The 18,397-nt window shown below is 42.3% G+C and overlaps 1 protein-coding gene across 1 annotated transcript in view; it reads left to right on the plus strand.

Annotated features, from left to right (window-relative positions):
• The window catches only part of LOC135522478 (2-oxoisovalerate dehydrogenase subunit beta, mitochondrial-like), an 86,254-nt gene that overhangs the window by 15,240 nt on the left and 52,617 nt on the right, over positions 1-18,397 (plus strand). The window contains exons 5-6 of the mRNA XM_064948773.1: positions 10,065-10,220; positions 11,281-11,389. Coding sequence (XP_064804845.1) covers positions 10,065-10,220; positions 11,281-11,389 — 265 coding nt within the window. The remainder of the gene's footprint in view (positions 1-10,064; positions 10,221-11,280; positions 11,390-18,397) is intronic.

Raw genomic sequence — 18,397 nt, forward strand, 5'->3', positions numbered from 1 at the left:
CAATATGTCCCAGAAACATCACAAATGGTCCTTTTTGTTCGATAAACTCCTTCTTTATATCCCCAAAATGTCAATTTATTTAGCGTCTTTGATTATGGAAATACACTGGTTCCAACTCGCCCAACTCGCCCAATAAATTACCTGTAAACTTGGTCCAAACATTTCAAACAACTTTCCTAATCCAACTTTAGGTATCCTAAAATGTAAATAAACAATCAAATTTAAGACTGTATATACTGTGTTCAATAGCGGATAAAATCAAAGTGGAGCGAGCTCCAGGTCGCACGCACCAAACAAGTCCACTTGGCTTTACACTCAGACTGAATAGCCCTACTTCTTCATTTCTCAAAGGAGAAACATCAACCAATTTCTAATGACTTGACATCTAGTGGAAGCCATAGGAACTGCAACCAGGTGCCTCATAAATCTAGTTTCCCAGAGAAACCCAATAGAAAACACTGACCTCTATTTTTTTTCCTGGATGGTTTGTCTTCGGTTTCGCCTGCCAAATAAATAAATTATACTCACAGACATTATTTTAACAGTTTTTTTTTTTAGAACATTTAGAGTTTTCTATCCAAATCTGCATATCCTAGCTTCTGGGCCTGAGTAGCAGGCGGTTTACTTTGGGCACGCTTTTCATCCGGACGTGAAAATATCGCCACCTATCCCAAACAGGTTAAATATTTTGTATTGCCCATTCACCCTCTGAATGGCACTCATAAACAATCCATGCTTAAATAATTTTTCAACTTCATCTACACTGATTAATTGGATGTAACAAGTGACATCAATAAGGGGAGGATCATAGCTTTTACCTGGATTCACTTTGTCAATCTGTCATGGAAAGAACAGGTGTTGTCAATATTTTGTGCACTCGGTGAATATACTTTACATGCGACCTGTAATAAGACAATGCAATTGGCCTAATTCAAATGTTTTATCTGACTCCATTTAACATTCTAGTAAAACTATGTGAAATCAAGTATTATGGAATTGTCATGATAAGTGAATATCAAAGCAAGTATTATTTAATAACTGTGTAAAATGAATGGATTCACATACAAGGCATAAAACTTACGTTACAAGGCAATACTGGGTGGCAGGTAGCCTAGTGGTTAGAGCGTTGGGCCAGTAACCAAAAGGTTGCTAGATCGAATACCCGAAGCTGACAAGGTAAAAATCTGTCATTCTGCCCCTGAACAAGGCAGTTAACCCACTGTTCCCCGGTAGGCTGTCATTGTAAATAAGAATTTGTACTTAACTGACTTGTCTCTAAAACCTTATTCCATGGGCAGGATACAGGGGAAGAGAGCGAGAACAGACCTGCATCCCATTTATACCAGATATATTCAAAATTCAGTTGTTGCCCAATCCACAGACTAAACCAAAGGTAGTAAAACTAACCAGCCAAAATCCTCTAGGAAGCGGGTCACTTCTATGTGTGAGGACCTGAGGGGGTGGGCTGTGTCATGACGTTGCCCTCTGAGTAGAGCGAGCACCATCCCCCGCTCTCTGCTTCTACAACCAGACTGCTGTGGGCAGAGTGAGGTCGTAAATTCCTAAGGAAAACCTTGCTTCATGGACACACAGTTAGAGAGAGTATTTTTTTCATGGAGACAAAGAAAATCCTTCCACCTCACAGAGAACAAATTTCATGTTCCAGAGAAAGTGTAAAAGATCGTGAAGAATCCAGCTACGAACTGGTCTGTTTGGCACAACTTGGGTAGCTCAAGAGAGACGATGTGGCCACATTACCATAACGCTGTTTATATAATAGCCTCAGATATGAGGTTTACATCTAATTGTTGTATAAGATGAATGATTGAGTATGATACGGTGATTGTGGACTGTGTGAAGGAAAATACAATTCCCTTTTGGTTTGAACTAAATCAGAGGTCCGCCCCTGAGCCCAGTTTGGGTCAGACATTCTGGTCCAGCCCTTTTCTGACATTCCAAATAAAACCCAACTTTGAGAAATTATCACGGGACCAAGCTTACCTCAATTACGAGATGGCTAAAGGTTGTAGAATCTTAACCATACCACGTAGTTAAACTCTTAGACTATCGATACCGAACTAGTCTTTGATACTAATTACTAGTCTGCAGCTAGGAATTCGGTATCATTGAACGCGAAGAACGACAACCGCCGAAACACCCATTCTATAACGAATGTCACTTTGAACTATCCCCTCTAATCTAGAGAGAGAGGGAGAGAGGCGGACAAATCTACAAAAGAAAGACTTTTCACCAGCGATCAAGATGACACACTGAGCAATTTTTCCCGACCGAGTGGGCGTTCATGTGTAAAGGATTAGCATTTTAATTGTTATTAACACTGTAGTGACATCTTGGTTAAACCCCCACTCCTCTTTTGTCAAACAAGCCGTCATGCCGGGTCAGCCCACTAGTGCACATTCCATCATTTCATGTAACCATATTTACTGTTTGTTTATGCATTTCTGTGAATTACTTAGTTGGTAATAAATAAATGATTTAAGGCAATTGATGTATGGATGACTCATAGTGAAGACTGGGTTCGTGCAGATAACCAACAATTTACGACGTTTGGAATGAGACTAACGTGAGGTAAAATAAATAAATCATTCATCAGAAGACTTGATCAGTTATGAAAATATCTGAAAGGTTATATTGGGAAATTATAACTTTGTAATCTGAATATTTTCCTTGGTGCCCCAACTTCCTAGTTAATTACAGTTACATGATTATTCAGTTTAATCGAGTAACTAATTACAGAGAATCTTTGATAAAAACGAAGTCTTCAGTTTCATGATAGTAAAGACACAACATTTATGGTGCCCCCTGTGAGGAGTCTAATATACGAATTAGACTTTGCTGTTGAATTCTATATATCAATTGTGCGAACAGAATTGTACAAACAGACTGCTTTGTATACATTCAAATTCGTTGTGTGTGTGTTCCCATTCGAAGAGGCTCCAGAGCACCTCCAGTAGTGGTTTTAGCGTCAGAGCAATGAGTGATAAATTCCAGATTTAGTCCTTTAGGCCAGATGGTACTATTTCTGTCGGTCAATATTAACTTCTAGAGCCAGAAAGGTTAGAAATTAGAAGATATTCGTTCGGTGACCGAGCCAAAGTATTTTTAGCGTGGACAGACTACAGGCAGACTACAGGCATATCATATTATGTACCATGTCGCTCCGGTCAACATAACACTAGCAAAGTATGCTGAATGGTTTAATGTGAGACGTCACTAGTAAACCCACCCTTTCCTTGGTGAAAGGGACGCTATTTCGTGCTTATAACGTGATATAGCTGGCACGAGAGGCTAAGCTAACAGAGGGAACATTTTTCACTTCCTGTGTTCCGTTTAAATTCATCCGCCTTGAGCGATAGAAGTCCCGCTCTCTTTACCTCCGTTTGATTTCAGCATCACTGGTGGTGAAGAATCGCAAGTACATCTCTTTAAAAAAAAAGTGTTGGAAATCCAAACGTGGATCACGTTAAAATGATCCAGCAATCTCAATTGCTTGGGTATTATTGGGTCTCCATTCAATTTATTTATTTAAATTGTTGAACATACCTTTCTAGGTTCTTCCAGTTAAATGAGACACTTTAAGCTTTGCAATAGTAACCTAGATGAACCAACTTCCCAGGTTAATTTAAAGTTTAATTCCCAGATAGCCTATCCAGGTATGATTAATCATTATCATTGATTAATTCGCGTCCACCTTCCACAGTACTGCCCATCTACAAACAGGAGCGCTCAACTTGATAACTTGCATGTAGTTTTGTTGAACTTTACTCAAAGTAACACGGTTCTACTCAAAACGCTACAGACCAAAGACTATCAGTTAATGAACACAATGACAAAGTTGGATGACAAATTAGCAGAACTCATTGAAGTCGCTGACCAAATGAATGATGAGAGAACTCAGGTGATGAAGATGGAAATATTGATTTCTAAGCAAGCGGAGGTAATCTCATCACTGAATCTCTTGCTCCGTACTCAAGACCTCTATCTGCAAACCATGACAGATAAGTTTGAGACCGAAAGGAGCAAGTGTGACACTCACGTGTCCAAAATCCATACTCTAAGTGCTCAAGTGGACTCTGCAATGCAGCAGAATACCACCCTTAGGTACCATCTGGAGGAAGTCCAGAATGGTCACGCTCTACAGCGTGACTACCAATCCAAGCAACCGGAGCCCTGTACTCACAGGAGTAAAGACGATAGGTTTCAGACCTTGCCTCCATTAAGTGTCCCTCAGTCTTCTCCTATTGGCCATTCGGCACTGAGTAATATTGCGCTTCTTGTCCAACAAAAACAAGCTTGGCTTCTCCTCTTGGCCTTTCGGCCCCAATCTCTCCACAGGATGAAGCCAACTCTCTCCGCCCGCTTGGCGCGGAATACCTTGACAAACTCACCAAGAATTTCCCCACCTTTGACCACGTTCCAGGTCAGCCAAACAATACTGAGACGTTCCTAGCTGACATAGAGGACGCGTTGGATGGCTACCCGAACGCTAAGGTTTCTGACAGGGTTTACCTGTTGAAGCAAAAGTCGAATAGACACGACAAGGTTCATTTGTCTACAACAGCATCACGTGCTAAACGACTACGCTAAACTTGCCACAGCTTTGAAATTAGAATTCAGTGGTTCTGATAACATGATAGCTCACTGGCTAACACCGTCAAACAAGCTCGGAACGAACACCCACAAACTTACTATCATAGGCTTCGTTCAGCTTACTTTGGCCTACTCACTGAAACAGGTATGGAAGACCTGTTACCTTTTAAACAAATGTTCCTGTCGAACATGCAACCTACCTTCATGACCTACTTGGGCCCTGCCGCCCACGTTGGCTTGCCTATCCCTCAACTCAGAGAGCTTGCAAGCACAGCTTTTGAGGCATCAAAAGTTCAACACTAAGAGCCCTGACCACTCGGTTTTGAAGTTTGACGAGGAGCACTCACTCCAGTTAGAGGGTGCATTATCAGGTATTGGAGTGTTGAGAGATGACGCTCCAATACCATGATTCCAATAACCTCCGCTGTCGAGAACTGTAAAGTACGTCGCCGTCAGCATGACTACCGCTAAAATTGACCTGTTCGCTACGTTCCTGCACCCAACCCCCAAAAAGTGTCAGAGCACAAGGGTAACAAAGGGGTGAAGGATGATCAAAACGTAGAACAATGTTTTCCAGAAGTTCCCCTATGGGAAGAACCAAAGCGAGAACAATTTGAGAAAAGGGTAAAAGATCACAAGGACACAATCACAAGTCACAAGGACTAGAAAGGGAATTACCGGACACCAGGTCCGCAGGAATTAACACCCATAGCAAGGACGTTAAAGTTCTAATTTCTCCCGCTCTCATTCAAGACCCTATCCAGGGCCCACTTGATCAAGAAACAAGCCCCCGGGCTTTGTCTATAGACTCTGATACAAAGGTTGAGAAGAACAAGGTCAAACGCTTCGTTAAAGCCTAGCGCACTCAAAATCGGAAAAGTCAATCTGCTTCAACCTTGAACAAGAATGACACATCACGTCGTTGCAAACGACCACTCCACTTTGTGGGGAATATGTCCACTAACCACAGATCTAAACGGCCATACCTGCAAACAGTCCTGGAGGACTGCTTAACTTGTCATGCTCTAATTGATTCAGGTTCGACAATATCACTCATCTCTCAAACATTGTTTGAGGATCTCAAAAGGGCTTTGAAGTCAACTAAATGTTGGTTAAAAGTGGAACGATGCGACACTACACTTCGAGGGGTCACTCAGACTACCTTGTCTCTCACATTGAGAGTCATGCTGAAACTACACTTCAAGGACGTATCGCTCGTTCATGTATGTTACCAGCCTCAAAACTGTAACCCTGCTACTTGGAGATGTGTCGGTTACTCCCATTGATGGATTGGAAAACCAACTAGGTATGGTCACAGGCCACAGTGCCTTCTCCACTGACCACACTGTCTTCCCCTAACGCTAGCTGCAATGCAGTCATTCACGAGGGGTATCTGTCGAAAGTACCCCTTGGGAAAAATGTTTGTCTTGGGGCAGAATCCGATCCAAGGAGATATTATGATATCTCGACACATTCCATCAGCCAACCCGATTGACCATTCTTTTCATGATTTCGAACTAGCTGTCTCTGTGAATACGCAACTTTCCTCCTCCTTGCTGTTGTGCATTACGGTAGTTGAGATGAACTCCTCTTGCTCTTCGGATACTTCCGCAAGCACTGCGGCCGTCGCAGCAAGAAAAACATTGATGCGCAGAGTATACTCTGATTCCGATGATACACCTTCCGCTTTGTTGGGGACTGTCACCCCTTACAATGTCACTTATGGCGTCAGTCCAGCAACTGACCCGATGACTCCCACTGGTGAAACACTTTGCGATATCACAGACTGATATCCTCGTCTCAGTTCGCATGTACTGAAGAGATTGCCACACGCGGACGCGGTGGTGACTTACATGCCTCTACAGCGTTTTGAAGCACAAATACCAGGAGATTTGGTTGAAAGGTTACAGCCATTCTCATAACTTGGCCGCTGGCAACTCGTACATAGGGTCCAACCTTTTCGTTTGCACCTTAGACACCAACACCACCCGCTGGTGGGGGGGTCCCCGAGACACAAAGGGGGGGAATATTAGCCCAGACCCATGATGAGCGCTACAGACCAAAGACGATCAGTTAATGAACACAATGACAAAGTTGGATGACAAATCAGCAGAACTCAATGAAGTCGCTGACCAAATGAATGATGAGAGAACTCAGGTGATGAAGATGGAAATATTGATTCCTAAGCAAGCGGAGGTAATCTCATCACCTCAGACACCAACACCACCCGCTGGTGGGGGGGTCCCCGAGACACAAAGGGGGGGAATATTAGCCCAGACCCATGATGAGCCTCATCGAAGCCGGTGGGGGGGGGGGGTCAAGACCATGGACAACACCGTACGAGGCCGCCAGAGCATAAATGAAATCTAGTTGTAAACTCCCCTATGAGAACAGTGAGGACCAGACAGGCCCCTAGACTGGGATTATCTTAGAACACATCTAAGATAGTACTGAGGTGTACCACACTGGTCGTAAAGGAAGTCCAGGGGACTCGTCCACCTCCAAAAAAAATGGCAACAATAATCATTCCTTGCCATGTGTCGGTTCAGCTACAATACAACTAGTAAAATGCTCCAATCATGTGTTCCGGTAGTATAGTATTTCAGAATAAATCGGTAGGATAACTGGTCCCTTTGAGTACCAATACCAGCGACAGTCAGTCTAGCTACAATCAGTAAGAAGGTTAGAGACCTAACTAAATAAATTACCCTTGACAATAGCGACATAGGAGTCACTCAGAGTGCAACACGGGGAAGGGAATCTCTAGTGCACTCTTCCAATGGTTAACCACGATCACACCACGTACGACTGGTTTAATACTAAGAGTACTCTCGTCGTGAGGTTAGCTCCTCTGTGGATAACATAGCTATGAAAGAGACTTCATACCTATCGCCACTACAGTAGTGGTAGACACAGTGACTTGTAGTAAAAACTACTACAGACTCCCTCGACACCAATTCTGACTGACCTCCAGGCATTAACCTGAAAATTACCTGACTACGTCAGACTCATTCTGAACAAGTTGTAATCTGCCAGGATACTTGCTTTTCTTCCCTTGATGTGTGCGCTTGTGTAAGCATAAATGCACATGCACAACGGAACATCCAAATAGGATTTATGCTAGGATCAATTAAGGGTCCAAGCAAAATACCAACCTTAGTAAATAAAGTTGAACATTTACTTCTAGGCCTTTGACTCTACAGCACTCACCAGTTTTCTTCCCAGAAGTCCATAGGTCATCCCTGTAGACTGCCCAAAACTAGAGCTGTGAACTTATCATATAGTTATCAACTTAGGATAGTGCCTAAGCAACACACCAACTAGGAAAACCCTAGATATGGCATTAGAGACAATGCCATGACAGTCATTTTGCCAGAACATTGGACGTATATAGAATACAGTCCAATTAGATTTTTTCATTTGTGAGAACTATATTTTGTATATATTTTGTTTATGCTTACATTCCTTTTCGGTTCAGTTCCTTTGACACTTAGGAAGTGATAGAGCCATAACAAAAGTCCTCATACAACCATCACTTAGTGCCACAACGCCGCTAATTTGGGAATGAATGTAATTATATATATTTAATGAGTGTGTGTGTGTGTGTGCGTGTTAACATATTCCTAAGTTACTGCCCAGATCATCCAGGCTGGACAACGACCAGATGACTGGTCCGGAACGGCAACACCAAATCCAGACACCTACGGCCCATCCTTGTGGCGGTATGCCCCGCTGCCAGGGAGCATACCAAGGTAAACCACCAGAGGGGGAGGGGGGGGGGGGTCGCAACGGCGATCACCAACCAGGACACCCCTGGCTGGGGAACCTGCCAAGATACATCACTAGAAGGGTCCGCAACGGCGATCACCAACCGGACATCAACTGGCATCAATCCAGCTACGAACTGGTCCGTTTGGCACAACTTGGGAAGCTCAAGAGAGACAGTGTGGCCACATTACCATAACGCTGTTTATATAATAGCCTCAGATATGAGGTTTACATCTAATTGTTGTATAAGATGAATGAGTGAGCATGATACTGTTTGTATCATTGTGTAATATGATTGTGGACTGTTTAATGAAGAAAAATACAATTCCCTTTTGGTTTGAACTAAATCAGAGGACCGCCCCTGAGCCCAGTTAGGGGTCAGACATCCCGGGACAACCCTTTTCTGCCATTCTGAATAAAACCCAACTTTGAGAAATTATCACGGGACCAAGCTTACCTCAATTATGAGATGGCTAAAGGTTGTAGAATCTTTTAACCATACCACGTGGTTAAACTCTGACTATCGATATCGACAGAATAAGAACAGGTCTTTGATACGAATTACTAGTCTACAGCTAGGAATTCGGAATCATTGAACGCGAAGAACGACAACCGCCGAAACACCCATTCTATAACGAATGTCACTTTGAACTATACCCTCTAACCAAGACAGAAAGAGGGAGAGAGATGGACAATTCTACAAAAGAAAGACTTTTCACCAGCGATCAAGACGACCCACTGAGCGTAAATATATATATTGATTGCAATTGTTCCCGAACGAGTGAGCGTTCATGTGTAAAGGATTAGCATTTTAATTGTTATAATTAACTCTGTAGTGACATCTTGGTTAAAAACCCCACTCCCCTTTTATCAAACAAGCCGCCATGCCGGGTCAGCCCACTAGGGCACATTCCATCATTTCATGTAACCATATTTACTGTTTGTTTATGCATTTCTGTGAATTACTTAGTTAGTAAAAGAATAAATGATTTAAGAAAATTGATGTATGGATGACTCATAGTGAAGACTGGGTTCGTGCCGATAACCAACAATTTACGACGTTTGGAATGAGACTAACGTGAGGTAAAATAAATAAATCATTCATCAGAAGACTATTGATCAGATATGAAAATATCTGAAAGGTTATATTGGGAATCTGAATATTTGTAATCTGAATATTTTCCTTGGTGCCCCAACTTCCTAGTTAATTACAGTTACATTGTTATTCAGTTTAATCGAGTAACTAATTACAGAGAATCTTTGATAAAATCTTTGATAAAAGTCTTCAGTTTAATGATAGTAAAGACACGACCGCTGGGTAGTACAATTTTATACAGTGTCGACAGAGTTCACTCTGAACAACTGCAAGTAACCATAGAGATCATACATATAGCGTTCTATTCTGAAGGCACTTTTTTTGTTGTTGTCCGTCAGCCATGTTTGGTATCTTACACACATTTCAGTAGTCAATTCTCTGCTTTCTGTTGGAGAGTTTTGGCCCCTCGGAGGTGGGAAGGGCGTACTGGTCCTTGGGCATAAATTAGGGCCGAGCCTACAAAATCGTGTGAGGTCCAAGTCTTTCTGTTATGGGGGACTGAGGTATTGTTATGAATGTCTAGCTGTGACTGACCAACTTGATGAGTGGTGATGTTATTACTTATGTATCTCTGTCTGTCTGCCCTCAGATTGTAAATGAAGCAGCAAAGTACCGCTATCGCTCCGGCAACCTATTTGACTGCGGGAACCTCACCATCCGGGCGCCGTGGGGCTGCGTGGGCCACGGCTCGCTCTACCATTCCCAGAGTCCAGAGGCCTTCTTCGCCCACTGCCCAGGCATCAAGGTTAGACAGTCATCCCTATTTCCTTCCCTCCCTCCCTTTCTCCCTCCATCCCATCCTCCACTCACTCACTTCTCCACCTCACATGTACTTTTAAAGCACCTTATAACCTATTTACTTCTGCACTGCTTCCCCCTTCCTTAATGAGCCTGTCTTTATGGTCTAAGGCACACATCTTTCTTTGTATCAGTTAGCCAATCGCTCCCTTCACTTCACTGCACTTATTACACATATTTTGGTGTTGTCGATCTCTGTGTATGTACCTTGCTAAAACACCAACTGGACTGTTTAGATTGTTGATTTGATGAGGGTAGAAAAATATATCTACCTCAAATTGCTGTTGACCTATTCATGCACCCACTCCCTTCATTTCCAAACCTTGCTGGCTGCTGCATAGTGCTTTACATCCATAGAAATGAAAGGGAAATTAAGCACACACTCTCAAATAAATACCTGACTCACTGTACGTGTGCTGTCACCTGGGGTTCAACCGGCTGATTTGTGAGCGTGTGTGATTTAAGCTGGCATTTAAGGCACGTACGCTCGGAGGGAAACGAGTGCGTGCTAAAAATGTCAAATATGATTCACCCCCCCCACACACACACACCATCATGAAAGGAATAAAAGTCTAAAGTTCTCCTACGCAGCCAAGCATCACAGCACCAGTTAGCGCTTTACAGCCATAGTCAATTCAGTAAACATCCTCTGTTGTCTTTTTCAAAGGTCAAGGTAATAAACACTGCAAGGGGTGAGAGAAGGCTCAAATGTCTTGCTCAGATATAGAGGAAACCGGCTTCTGCTTTCCACCCATTTGCACATTGTTTGGATCTGGGTTGTTTGTGTGCGTATCAGTTGAATAGTATGGTCTGTTCTGGTACAGATACACCCTGTTTGCACTACAAAGTCAAGGCTGTACTGTTGTCCTGGGTACACTGCCTTAATAGTTGCTGTAACCGTGCTGAAAAAGGACAACGTTATAAGAAAATGTCCGAGCCAGTACAGTTCAGGTTGGCACAATATATAGTATGGAAAAGGTAATATTGTACTATGTATATCACTCCAGGTTGTAATACCCAGAGGTCCGGTCCAGTGTAAGGGACTGCTGCTGTCGTGCATCGCAGATCAGAACCCCTGCATATTCTTCGAGCCCAAGATCCTCTACCGAGCAGCGGGTGAGTTAAAGAGCCCATCTGACCCAGGTTATGTGTGTTTGTAGGCGAGGTGTGTTTACAACAAGTTTCCTCAAGCATTCTCAATGACCTTCTGTCAGCCTTTTTGTCTCCTTGGTGACAGGTGGCTTGTTATTGTTGTGCCAGAACAGAACAGCAAACAAACTATGTCCTGGCTGCTTGCCTCTGGACTGAGTGTGAGTGAGTTCAACAGATTCAATCGCAAGTGTGAACCAGCTGGTCCAAATGGGCCGTAAAGTGCTGACAGCCTCTGGCCTGGCCTGTGTCCTGTCCTCTGGCTTGCTGTCCACTCTAGCTCTGGCAGGACTGGCAGCATGCTGGCTCGGGCTCCTGCCTCGGGCCTACATCGTTTTCTTTGGCTTTTAAAGCAGGGATCGACGGCCTTCACGACAGAATGACCTCTTATTATCCCTTTCAACAAAGCCTATAATTTCCACACACAGCTTTGGGTGATAAGTCTATTCAATTAAGTTGTGAGATTGTTTTGATTAAGGCATTAGAAAGTTGTCATGCCCAGAACATTCTTTTTCTTCTCAGGTATTAAAACCACTCGATCCAAAACAAGCCTTATTTCCGTTTTTCCCTCTGTCTCTTCTGGGATTGTGTTCAAATCAAATTTTATTGGTCACATACACGTGATTAGAAGATGTTATTTTGGGTGTAGCGAAATTCTTGTGCTTCTAGCTCCGACAGTGCAGTAATATCTAACAACGTACAGTTGAAGTTGGAAGTTTACATACACTTAGGTTGGAGTCATTAAAACTTGTTTTTCAACTCCTCACAAATTTCTTGTTAACCTCTCTAGGGTATGTGGGACGCTAGCGTCCCATCTGGCCAACATCCAGTAAGGTTGCAGAGCGCCAAATTCAATTACAGAAATGCTCATTATAAAAATTCAGAAAACAAAACATATTTTACATAGGTTTAAAGATGAACTTCTTGTTAAACCAACCAGTGTCATATTTATAAAATTATTTTCGGCAAAAGCAATACCTAGCCCAGAACATAGCCCAGTTGACAAATTATTACAAACAGTAACCAGCCAAGCAGAAGCATTACAAAACTCAGAAATAGAGATAAAATGAATCCCTTACTTTTGATGATCTTCATATGGTTGCAATCAGATGACATTAATTTACTCAATAAATGTTCCTTTTGTTTGATTAAGTCTCTTTATATCCAAAAACCTCAGTTTTGTTAGCCCGTTTTCTTCAGTAATCCACAGGCTCAAACTCAGTCAAAACAATCAGACAAAAAATCCAAATTGTATCCGTAAAGTTCATAGAAACACGTCAACCGATGTTTATATTCAATCCTCAGGTTGTTTTTTAGCCTAAATGATCTATAATATTTCAACTGGACAATAACGTCGTCAATATAAAAGGTAAACAAGAAATGCACATGCGCCTGAAAAAACTCTGCGTCACGTTAGGTTCCACTCATTCAGACTGGTCTTACTCCCTCATTTATAAGAATACAAGCCTGAAACGATTTCTAAAGACGGTTGACATCTAGAGGAAGGCATAGGAACTGCAAATGGAGTCCTAAGTCAATGGATACTGTAATGGCATTGAATAGAAAACTACCAAACTCCCAAAAAAACTACTTGGATTTTTCTCAGGTTTTCGCCTGCAAAATCAGTTCTGTTATACTCAGACACTATTTTAACAGTTTTGGAAACTTTAGTGTTCTCTATCCAAATCTACCAGTTATATGCAAATCATATATTCTGGGCCCGAGTAGCAGGCTGTTTAATTTGGGCATGCTTTTCATCCAAAATTCCGAATGCTGCCCCCAACCCTAGAGGTTAAACTATAGTTTTGGCAAGTCCGTTAGGACATCTACTTTGTGCATGATGACACATATATAATTTTTCCAACAATTGTTTAGACAGATTTTTTAACTTATAATTCACTGTATCACAATTCCAGTGGGTCAAAAGTTTGCTGGGTCAGAAGTTTGCATACATGAAGTTGACTGTGCCTTCAAATAGCTTGGAAAATTCCAGAAAATTATGTCATTTAGAATCTTCTGATAGGCTAATTGACATTTGAGTCAATTGGAGGTGTACCTTTGGATGTATTTCAAGGCCTACCTTGACATCATGAGAAACAAAAGAAATCAGCCCAAAATTGTAGACCTCCACAAGTCTGGTTCATCCTTGGGAGCAATTTCCAAATGCCTGAAGGTACCACGGTCATCTGTACAAGCGATAGTACGCAAGTATAAACACCATGGGACCACGCAGCCGTCATACCGCTCAGGAAGGAGGCGCATTCTCTCTCCGAGAGATGAACGTACTTTGGTGCGAAAAGTGCAAATCAATCCCAGAACAACAGCAAAGGACCTTTTGAAGATGCTGGAGGATACGGGTACAAAAGTATCTATATCCACAGTAAAACGAGTCCATCGACATAACCTGAAAGGCCCCTCAGCAAGGAAGAAGCCACTTCCCCAAAACCGACATAAAAAAGCAAGACTACTGTTTGCACATGGGGTCAAAGATCATACTTTTTGGAGAAATGTCCTTTGGTCTGATGAATCAAGCAAGGAGGCCAACAAACCTGACTCAGTTACACCAGTTCTGTCAGGAGGACTGGGCCAGAATTCACCCAACTTATTCTGGGAAGCTTGTGGAAGGCTACCTGAAACGCTTTGACCCAAGTTAAGCCATTTAAAGGCAATGCTACCAAATACTAATTGAGTGTATGCAAACTTCTGACCCATTGGGAATGTGATGAAAGAAACAAAAGCTGAAATAAATCATTCTCTCTCCTATTATTCTGATATTTCACATTCTTAAAATAAAGTGATCCTAACTGACCTAATTCAGGGAATTTTTATTAGGATTAAATGTCAGGAATTGTGAAACTGAGTTTAAATGTATTTGGCTAAGGTGTATGTAAACTTCCGTCTTCAACCAAATGCAAACAAATCTAAGTAGGAATGAATTAAGACTTTATACTAATGGACGAGCGATATCAGAGAGGAACGGACTAAGATACTGTAGAATAGTATAGAAAACAGTATATGCATATGAGATGACTAATGCCAGATATGTAAATATTATTAAAGTGACTAGCGTTCCATTCCTTAAAGTGGAAAGTGATTCCTAGTCTATGCCTATAGGCAGCAGCCTCTAATGTGCTAGTAATGGCTGCTTAACAGTCTGATGGCCTTGAGGTAGAAGCTGTTTTTCACTCTCGCTGTCCCAGCTTTGATGCACCTGTACTGACCTTGCCTTCTGGATGATAGCGGGTAGGGTAGTTTGCCCCCGGTAATGCATTGGGCTGACCGCACTACCCTCTGGAGAACCTTGCGGTGATACAGCCCGACAGGATGCTTTCAATCGTGTGTCTGTAAAAGTTTGAGGATTTTAGGTGACAAGCCAAATTTCTTTAGCCTCCTGAGGTTGAAGAGGCTCTGTTGCACCGTCTTCACCACACCGTCTGTGTGGGTGGTCCAGTTCAGTAGGTCTGTGTATGCCAAGGAACTTGAAGAATTCCAACTTCTCTGCTGTGGTCCTGTTGATGTAGACAGGGGGGTGCACCCTCTGCTGTTTCCAGAAGTCGTCCACGATCATCTCCTTTGTTTTGTTGATGTTGAGTGAGAGGTTGTTTTTGAGGTACCGCACTCCCAGAGCCCTCACCACCTCCATGCAGGCTGTCTCGTCATAGCTGGTAATCAAGCCTACTACTCTTGTGTCGTCTGATAACTTGATGATTGAGTTGGAGGCGTGTTTGGCCCCGCAGTCATGGGTGAAGAGGTAGTTCAGGAGGGGGCTGAGCATGCGCCCTTGTGGGGCCCCAGTGTTGAGGATCAGCGGAGTGGAGGTGATATTTCCTTCTTTCGCCACCTGGGGGTTGCCAATCAGGAAGCCCAGGACCATGTTGCACAGGGCAGGGTTCAGACCCAGGGCCTCGAGCTTAATGATTTCGCTTGGAGTGTAATATTGTAGTAATAATGCTTTTTTAAATCTATGTAATTGATGAAAAAACAAACAACTGTCAAATTCCCGAAGCTGTAAGGTCATTATTTAGATTATTTATGACATGCATGCCACACACAGCCTAGCGGAATAATCATCTGTCTGGTAGTAAGAGCATGCAGTGCTCAACTTGTAGTTGTGTGGAGCAGCTCACAGAATTAATATGGCAAGACAGCCTGTGTGACTGACACTTAAAAAAAATGTATTTGACCTTTTTATGTAACTAGGCAAGTCAGTTAAGAACAAATTATTATTTTCAATGACGGCCTAGGAACAGTGGGTTAACTGCCTTGGTCAGGGGCAGAACCAGAGATTTTTACCTTGTCAGCTCGGGGAATTGTGCTCCATCATGGTAAGCGACACACACACACACACAAACAAACCGGTTCCTCGATGAAGCTCCACCATAAATTAATATTAGAAAAGATTTCCCTGATTTCTCTGCCCAGGTTTTCAACAATATTATCTTTCATCATGATTCGTCCAGTTTTAGCATGTGATTTGGCGCCATAGCCCAATGGTGGTTTTAGCTGAGTTATTTTTTTATTGCGGGGGGGGGTCCAATAGGGAGCAATACCATCGTATATCATTTACATAGTCACAATAGGACAAAGGTTGACATCGGCCAACCCTAGATTACGTAACAAAGTAAACAGAGAAGCAACGCACAATAGGCAGCAGTTATACGACTAACTATGAAGAACAACATACAGATGTCACAACTCACTTGGTGCACTCACACCATCCCACAAGTCCACAGAGATATGGAGGAGTCCAGTTGTTGGGCATGGCTGAGGTGTAGGAGCTTGCTCCCCTTTCTGCAATTGCTTGGAGACTGTGTAGTGTGAGACCTGGAGAGTCAGAAGGGTGTTTGGCCCTCTAGCAACTGCCATAGCTACTTCCTTGGCAACCAATAAGAGCCAGGTCACACAGGTCCGAGAGAGTTTGAGAGGTCAGTTTATGGTACCCATAGACTTTCAGGCACCACTCCTGGTTGGATGGGGAGTGTAGTGTGCAACTTGAAAGGGTTGTGAGGTGCTAGTAAGAGGCACTGTCAGGGAATTCGTGACACTATGCAACATTCTGCTAAATGTGGAAAGCTATGCTGTCATCAGTGTGCAGTTTATAATGTAGTCATTAACTTAGCGTGAGTGTATGCTTCCAAATGGCAGAATATAGGATATGTGGCAGTGTTGACTCTTTTTTTATTTTATTTTATTTATTTTTATTTTTGATTTTTTTGTGCACCTCTGCCATTTCTATGCATGTCTGAAGTGTATTATTGCGTAAACTGCAGGTGTCTCCATTTACATTCAACCCTGGGTTGATTTTTCCTTGAGCGGATGGTCAGAGAGAGGGACCATACTTATAAATAATGTATACACTGACTATTGACCGCAAGAATCCCAAACAGATATAGTATTTGACAAAAACAATAATTTCAAACCTTGATTACATTGCGATATGATCACATATGCCTCTCTATTAATGGGTGGGAATAGTAGTGAACTTATTAAATTAAAATAACTTTTAGCTGATTTTCCTGGTGATTTTTTAAAAACAGATTTTATGCTATAAGGACTCTAGGGGGGGGGGGGGACAAATAAAATCACCCGCTGGCCGAATTTGGCCTGTGGGCAGCCTTTTGGGATAACCCAGCTCTAGTCTGACAGTAATATAGTGAGGTGAACTGTTAGTCACAGTAATATAGTTTAACAATCAAGTTGAATTCTGCCTCTTTAGGGCCTGCAAGGATATGTTTCAGTTTTGCAATGTTCTTGGCACAGAAAAGCAGTTGCCACATGTATTTTTCCACTCCTTATCTTTATTTTGGATGTCAAATTGTGTTTGATGCTTCTCAGGAAGTCAAGAGCAGCCTTTTTATCCCACTGCAGAGTAAAAATCATATGAGCCATGACACTTACTGTCTGTCTCTCAAAATGTGAATGGAATAGCACCTCCGTTTTATATATCCCTCAACAAAACCCTAGGTCTTTCTGTGAGGTTTGTTGTTTCATTTTCAGATGGACTAAATCCAGTTACTTGGAAATACAGAGGGATATGCAGATCCAAATTGTGTACAGTGTCTATGACTTAATGAAACCACGTCAGAGAGGGAGAGATTTGGTGCGTCTCTTTGAGAAGTAACTCTTGTCTGACTGAAATAGTTCCATGGCATACCACCCAATGGATATTTCTCTCCTTTCCTTTTCTGAAAATATCTCCTAGCTATGTTTCCCCATAGCGAAATGGCTCAATTTTGTTCCTTTTCCCCCCGAACTTGGTGTCAACAATCCCTCGACTGTTTCCCACAGGGCTCTCAGAACTGGTAGCAGTTAGGGAATTACTTAAATTTCCGAAAAGCGCGGAAAGCACTACCTCGTGCCAGGTCCTAATCCCTCTGAGCGATGCTTGTTTAGATGATGTCATGTAATGTTTTTCATTGAAACAGTCATTTTCTTTTCTTACCAAGCCAGAGGGGATGGAACCACAAGCGCTGGCTTTATCAGGACTGTAGTTAAATGTAGGCTAGTTAGTGATAGACATTCCCAATATTAAGAGTATATTTTTTTATGAAGACTGTTATACGTTACCATTGTCACGTGAGCTTATGATCTCACAGCTGGATGTTGAGTGGACTTCCTTTAAGTGAGTTGGGGACTGAAAAAAGGCAATCACCGCCTGACATTGGTCTTCTTGAGTAAGATCGGTCACTACTACTATAAAATGACTGCTGTGTCATGGTCTGAAACGGGGAAGGTATGTACACCAGAGGAGGTTGATGAAATTACACTATATAAAGATCCCTAAATCCAGTCAACAGTAGTTTACTGTTTTGTTCGTTGGTGGCAGGGGTGCGATTTTACTTGATGCCTGTTGTGGCTTTCTGTGTAAGGTTAACTTAGTAGTTTACTGTATGCTTACGTATTAGAAGTATCTCAAGATGTTTCGAGAGAGAAATAATTTGAAATTCCATCATTGGAGTTGGTATTTTGAAAAGA

This window comes from Oncorhynchus masou, chromosome 30 (genome assembly GCF_036934945.1).
Source record: "Oncorhynchus masou masou isolate Uvic2021 chromosome 30, UVic_Omas_1.1, whole genome shotgun sequence".
Taxonomy (NCBI): Eukaryota; Metazoa; Chordata; class Actinopteri; order Salmoniformes; family Salmonidae; genus Oncorhynchus; species Oncorhynchus masou.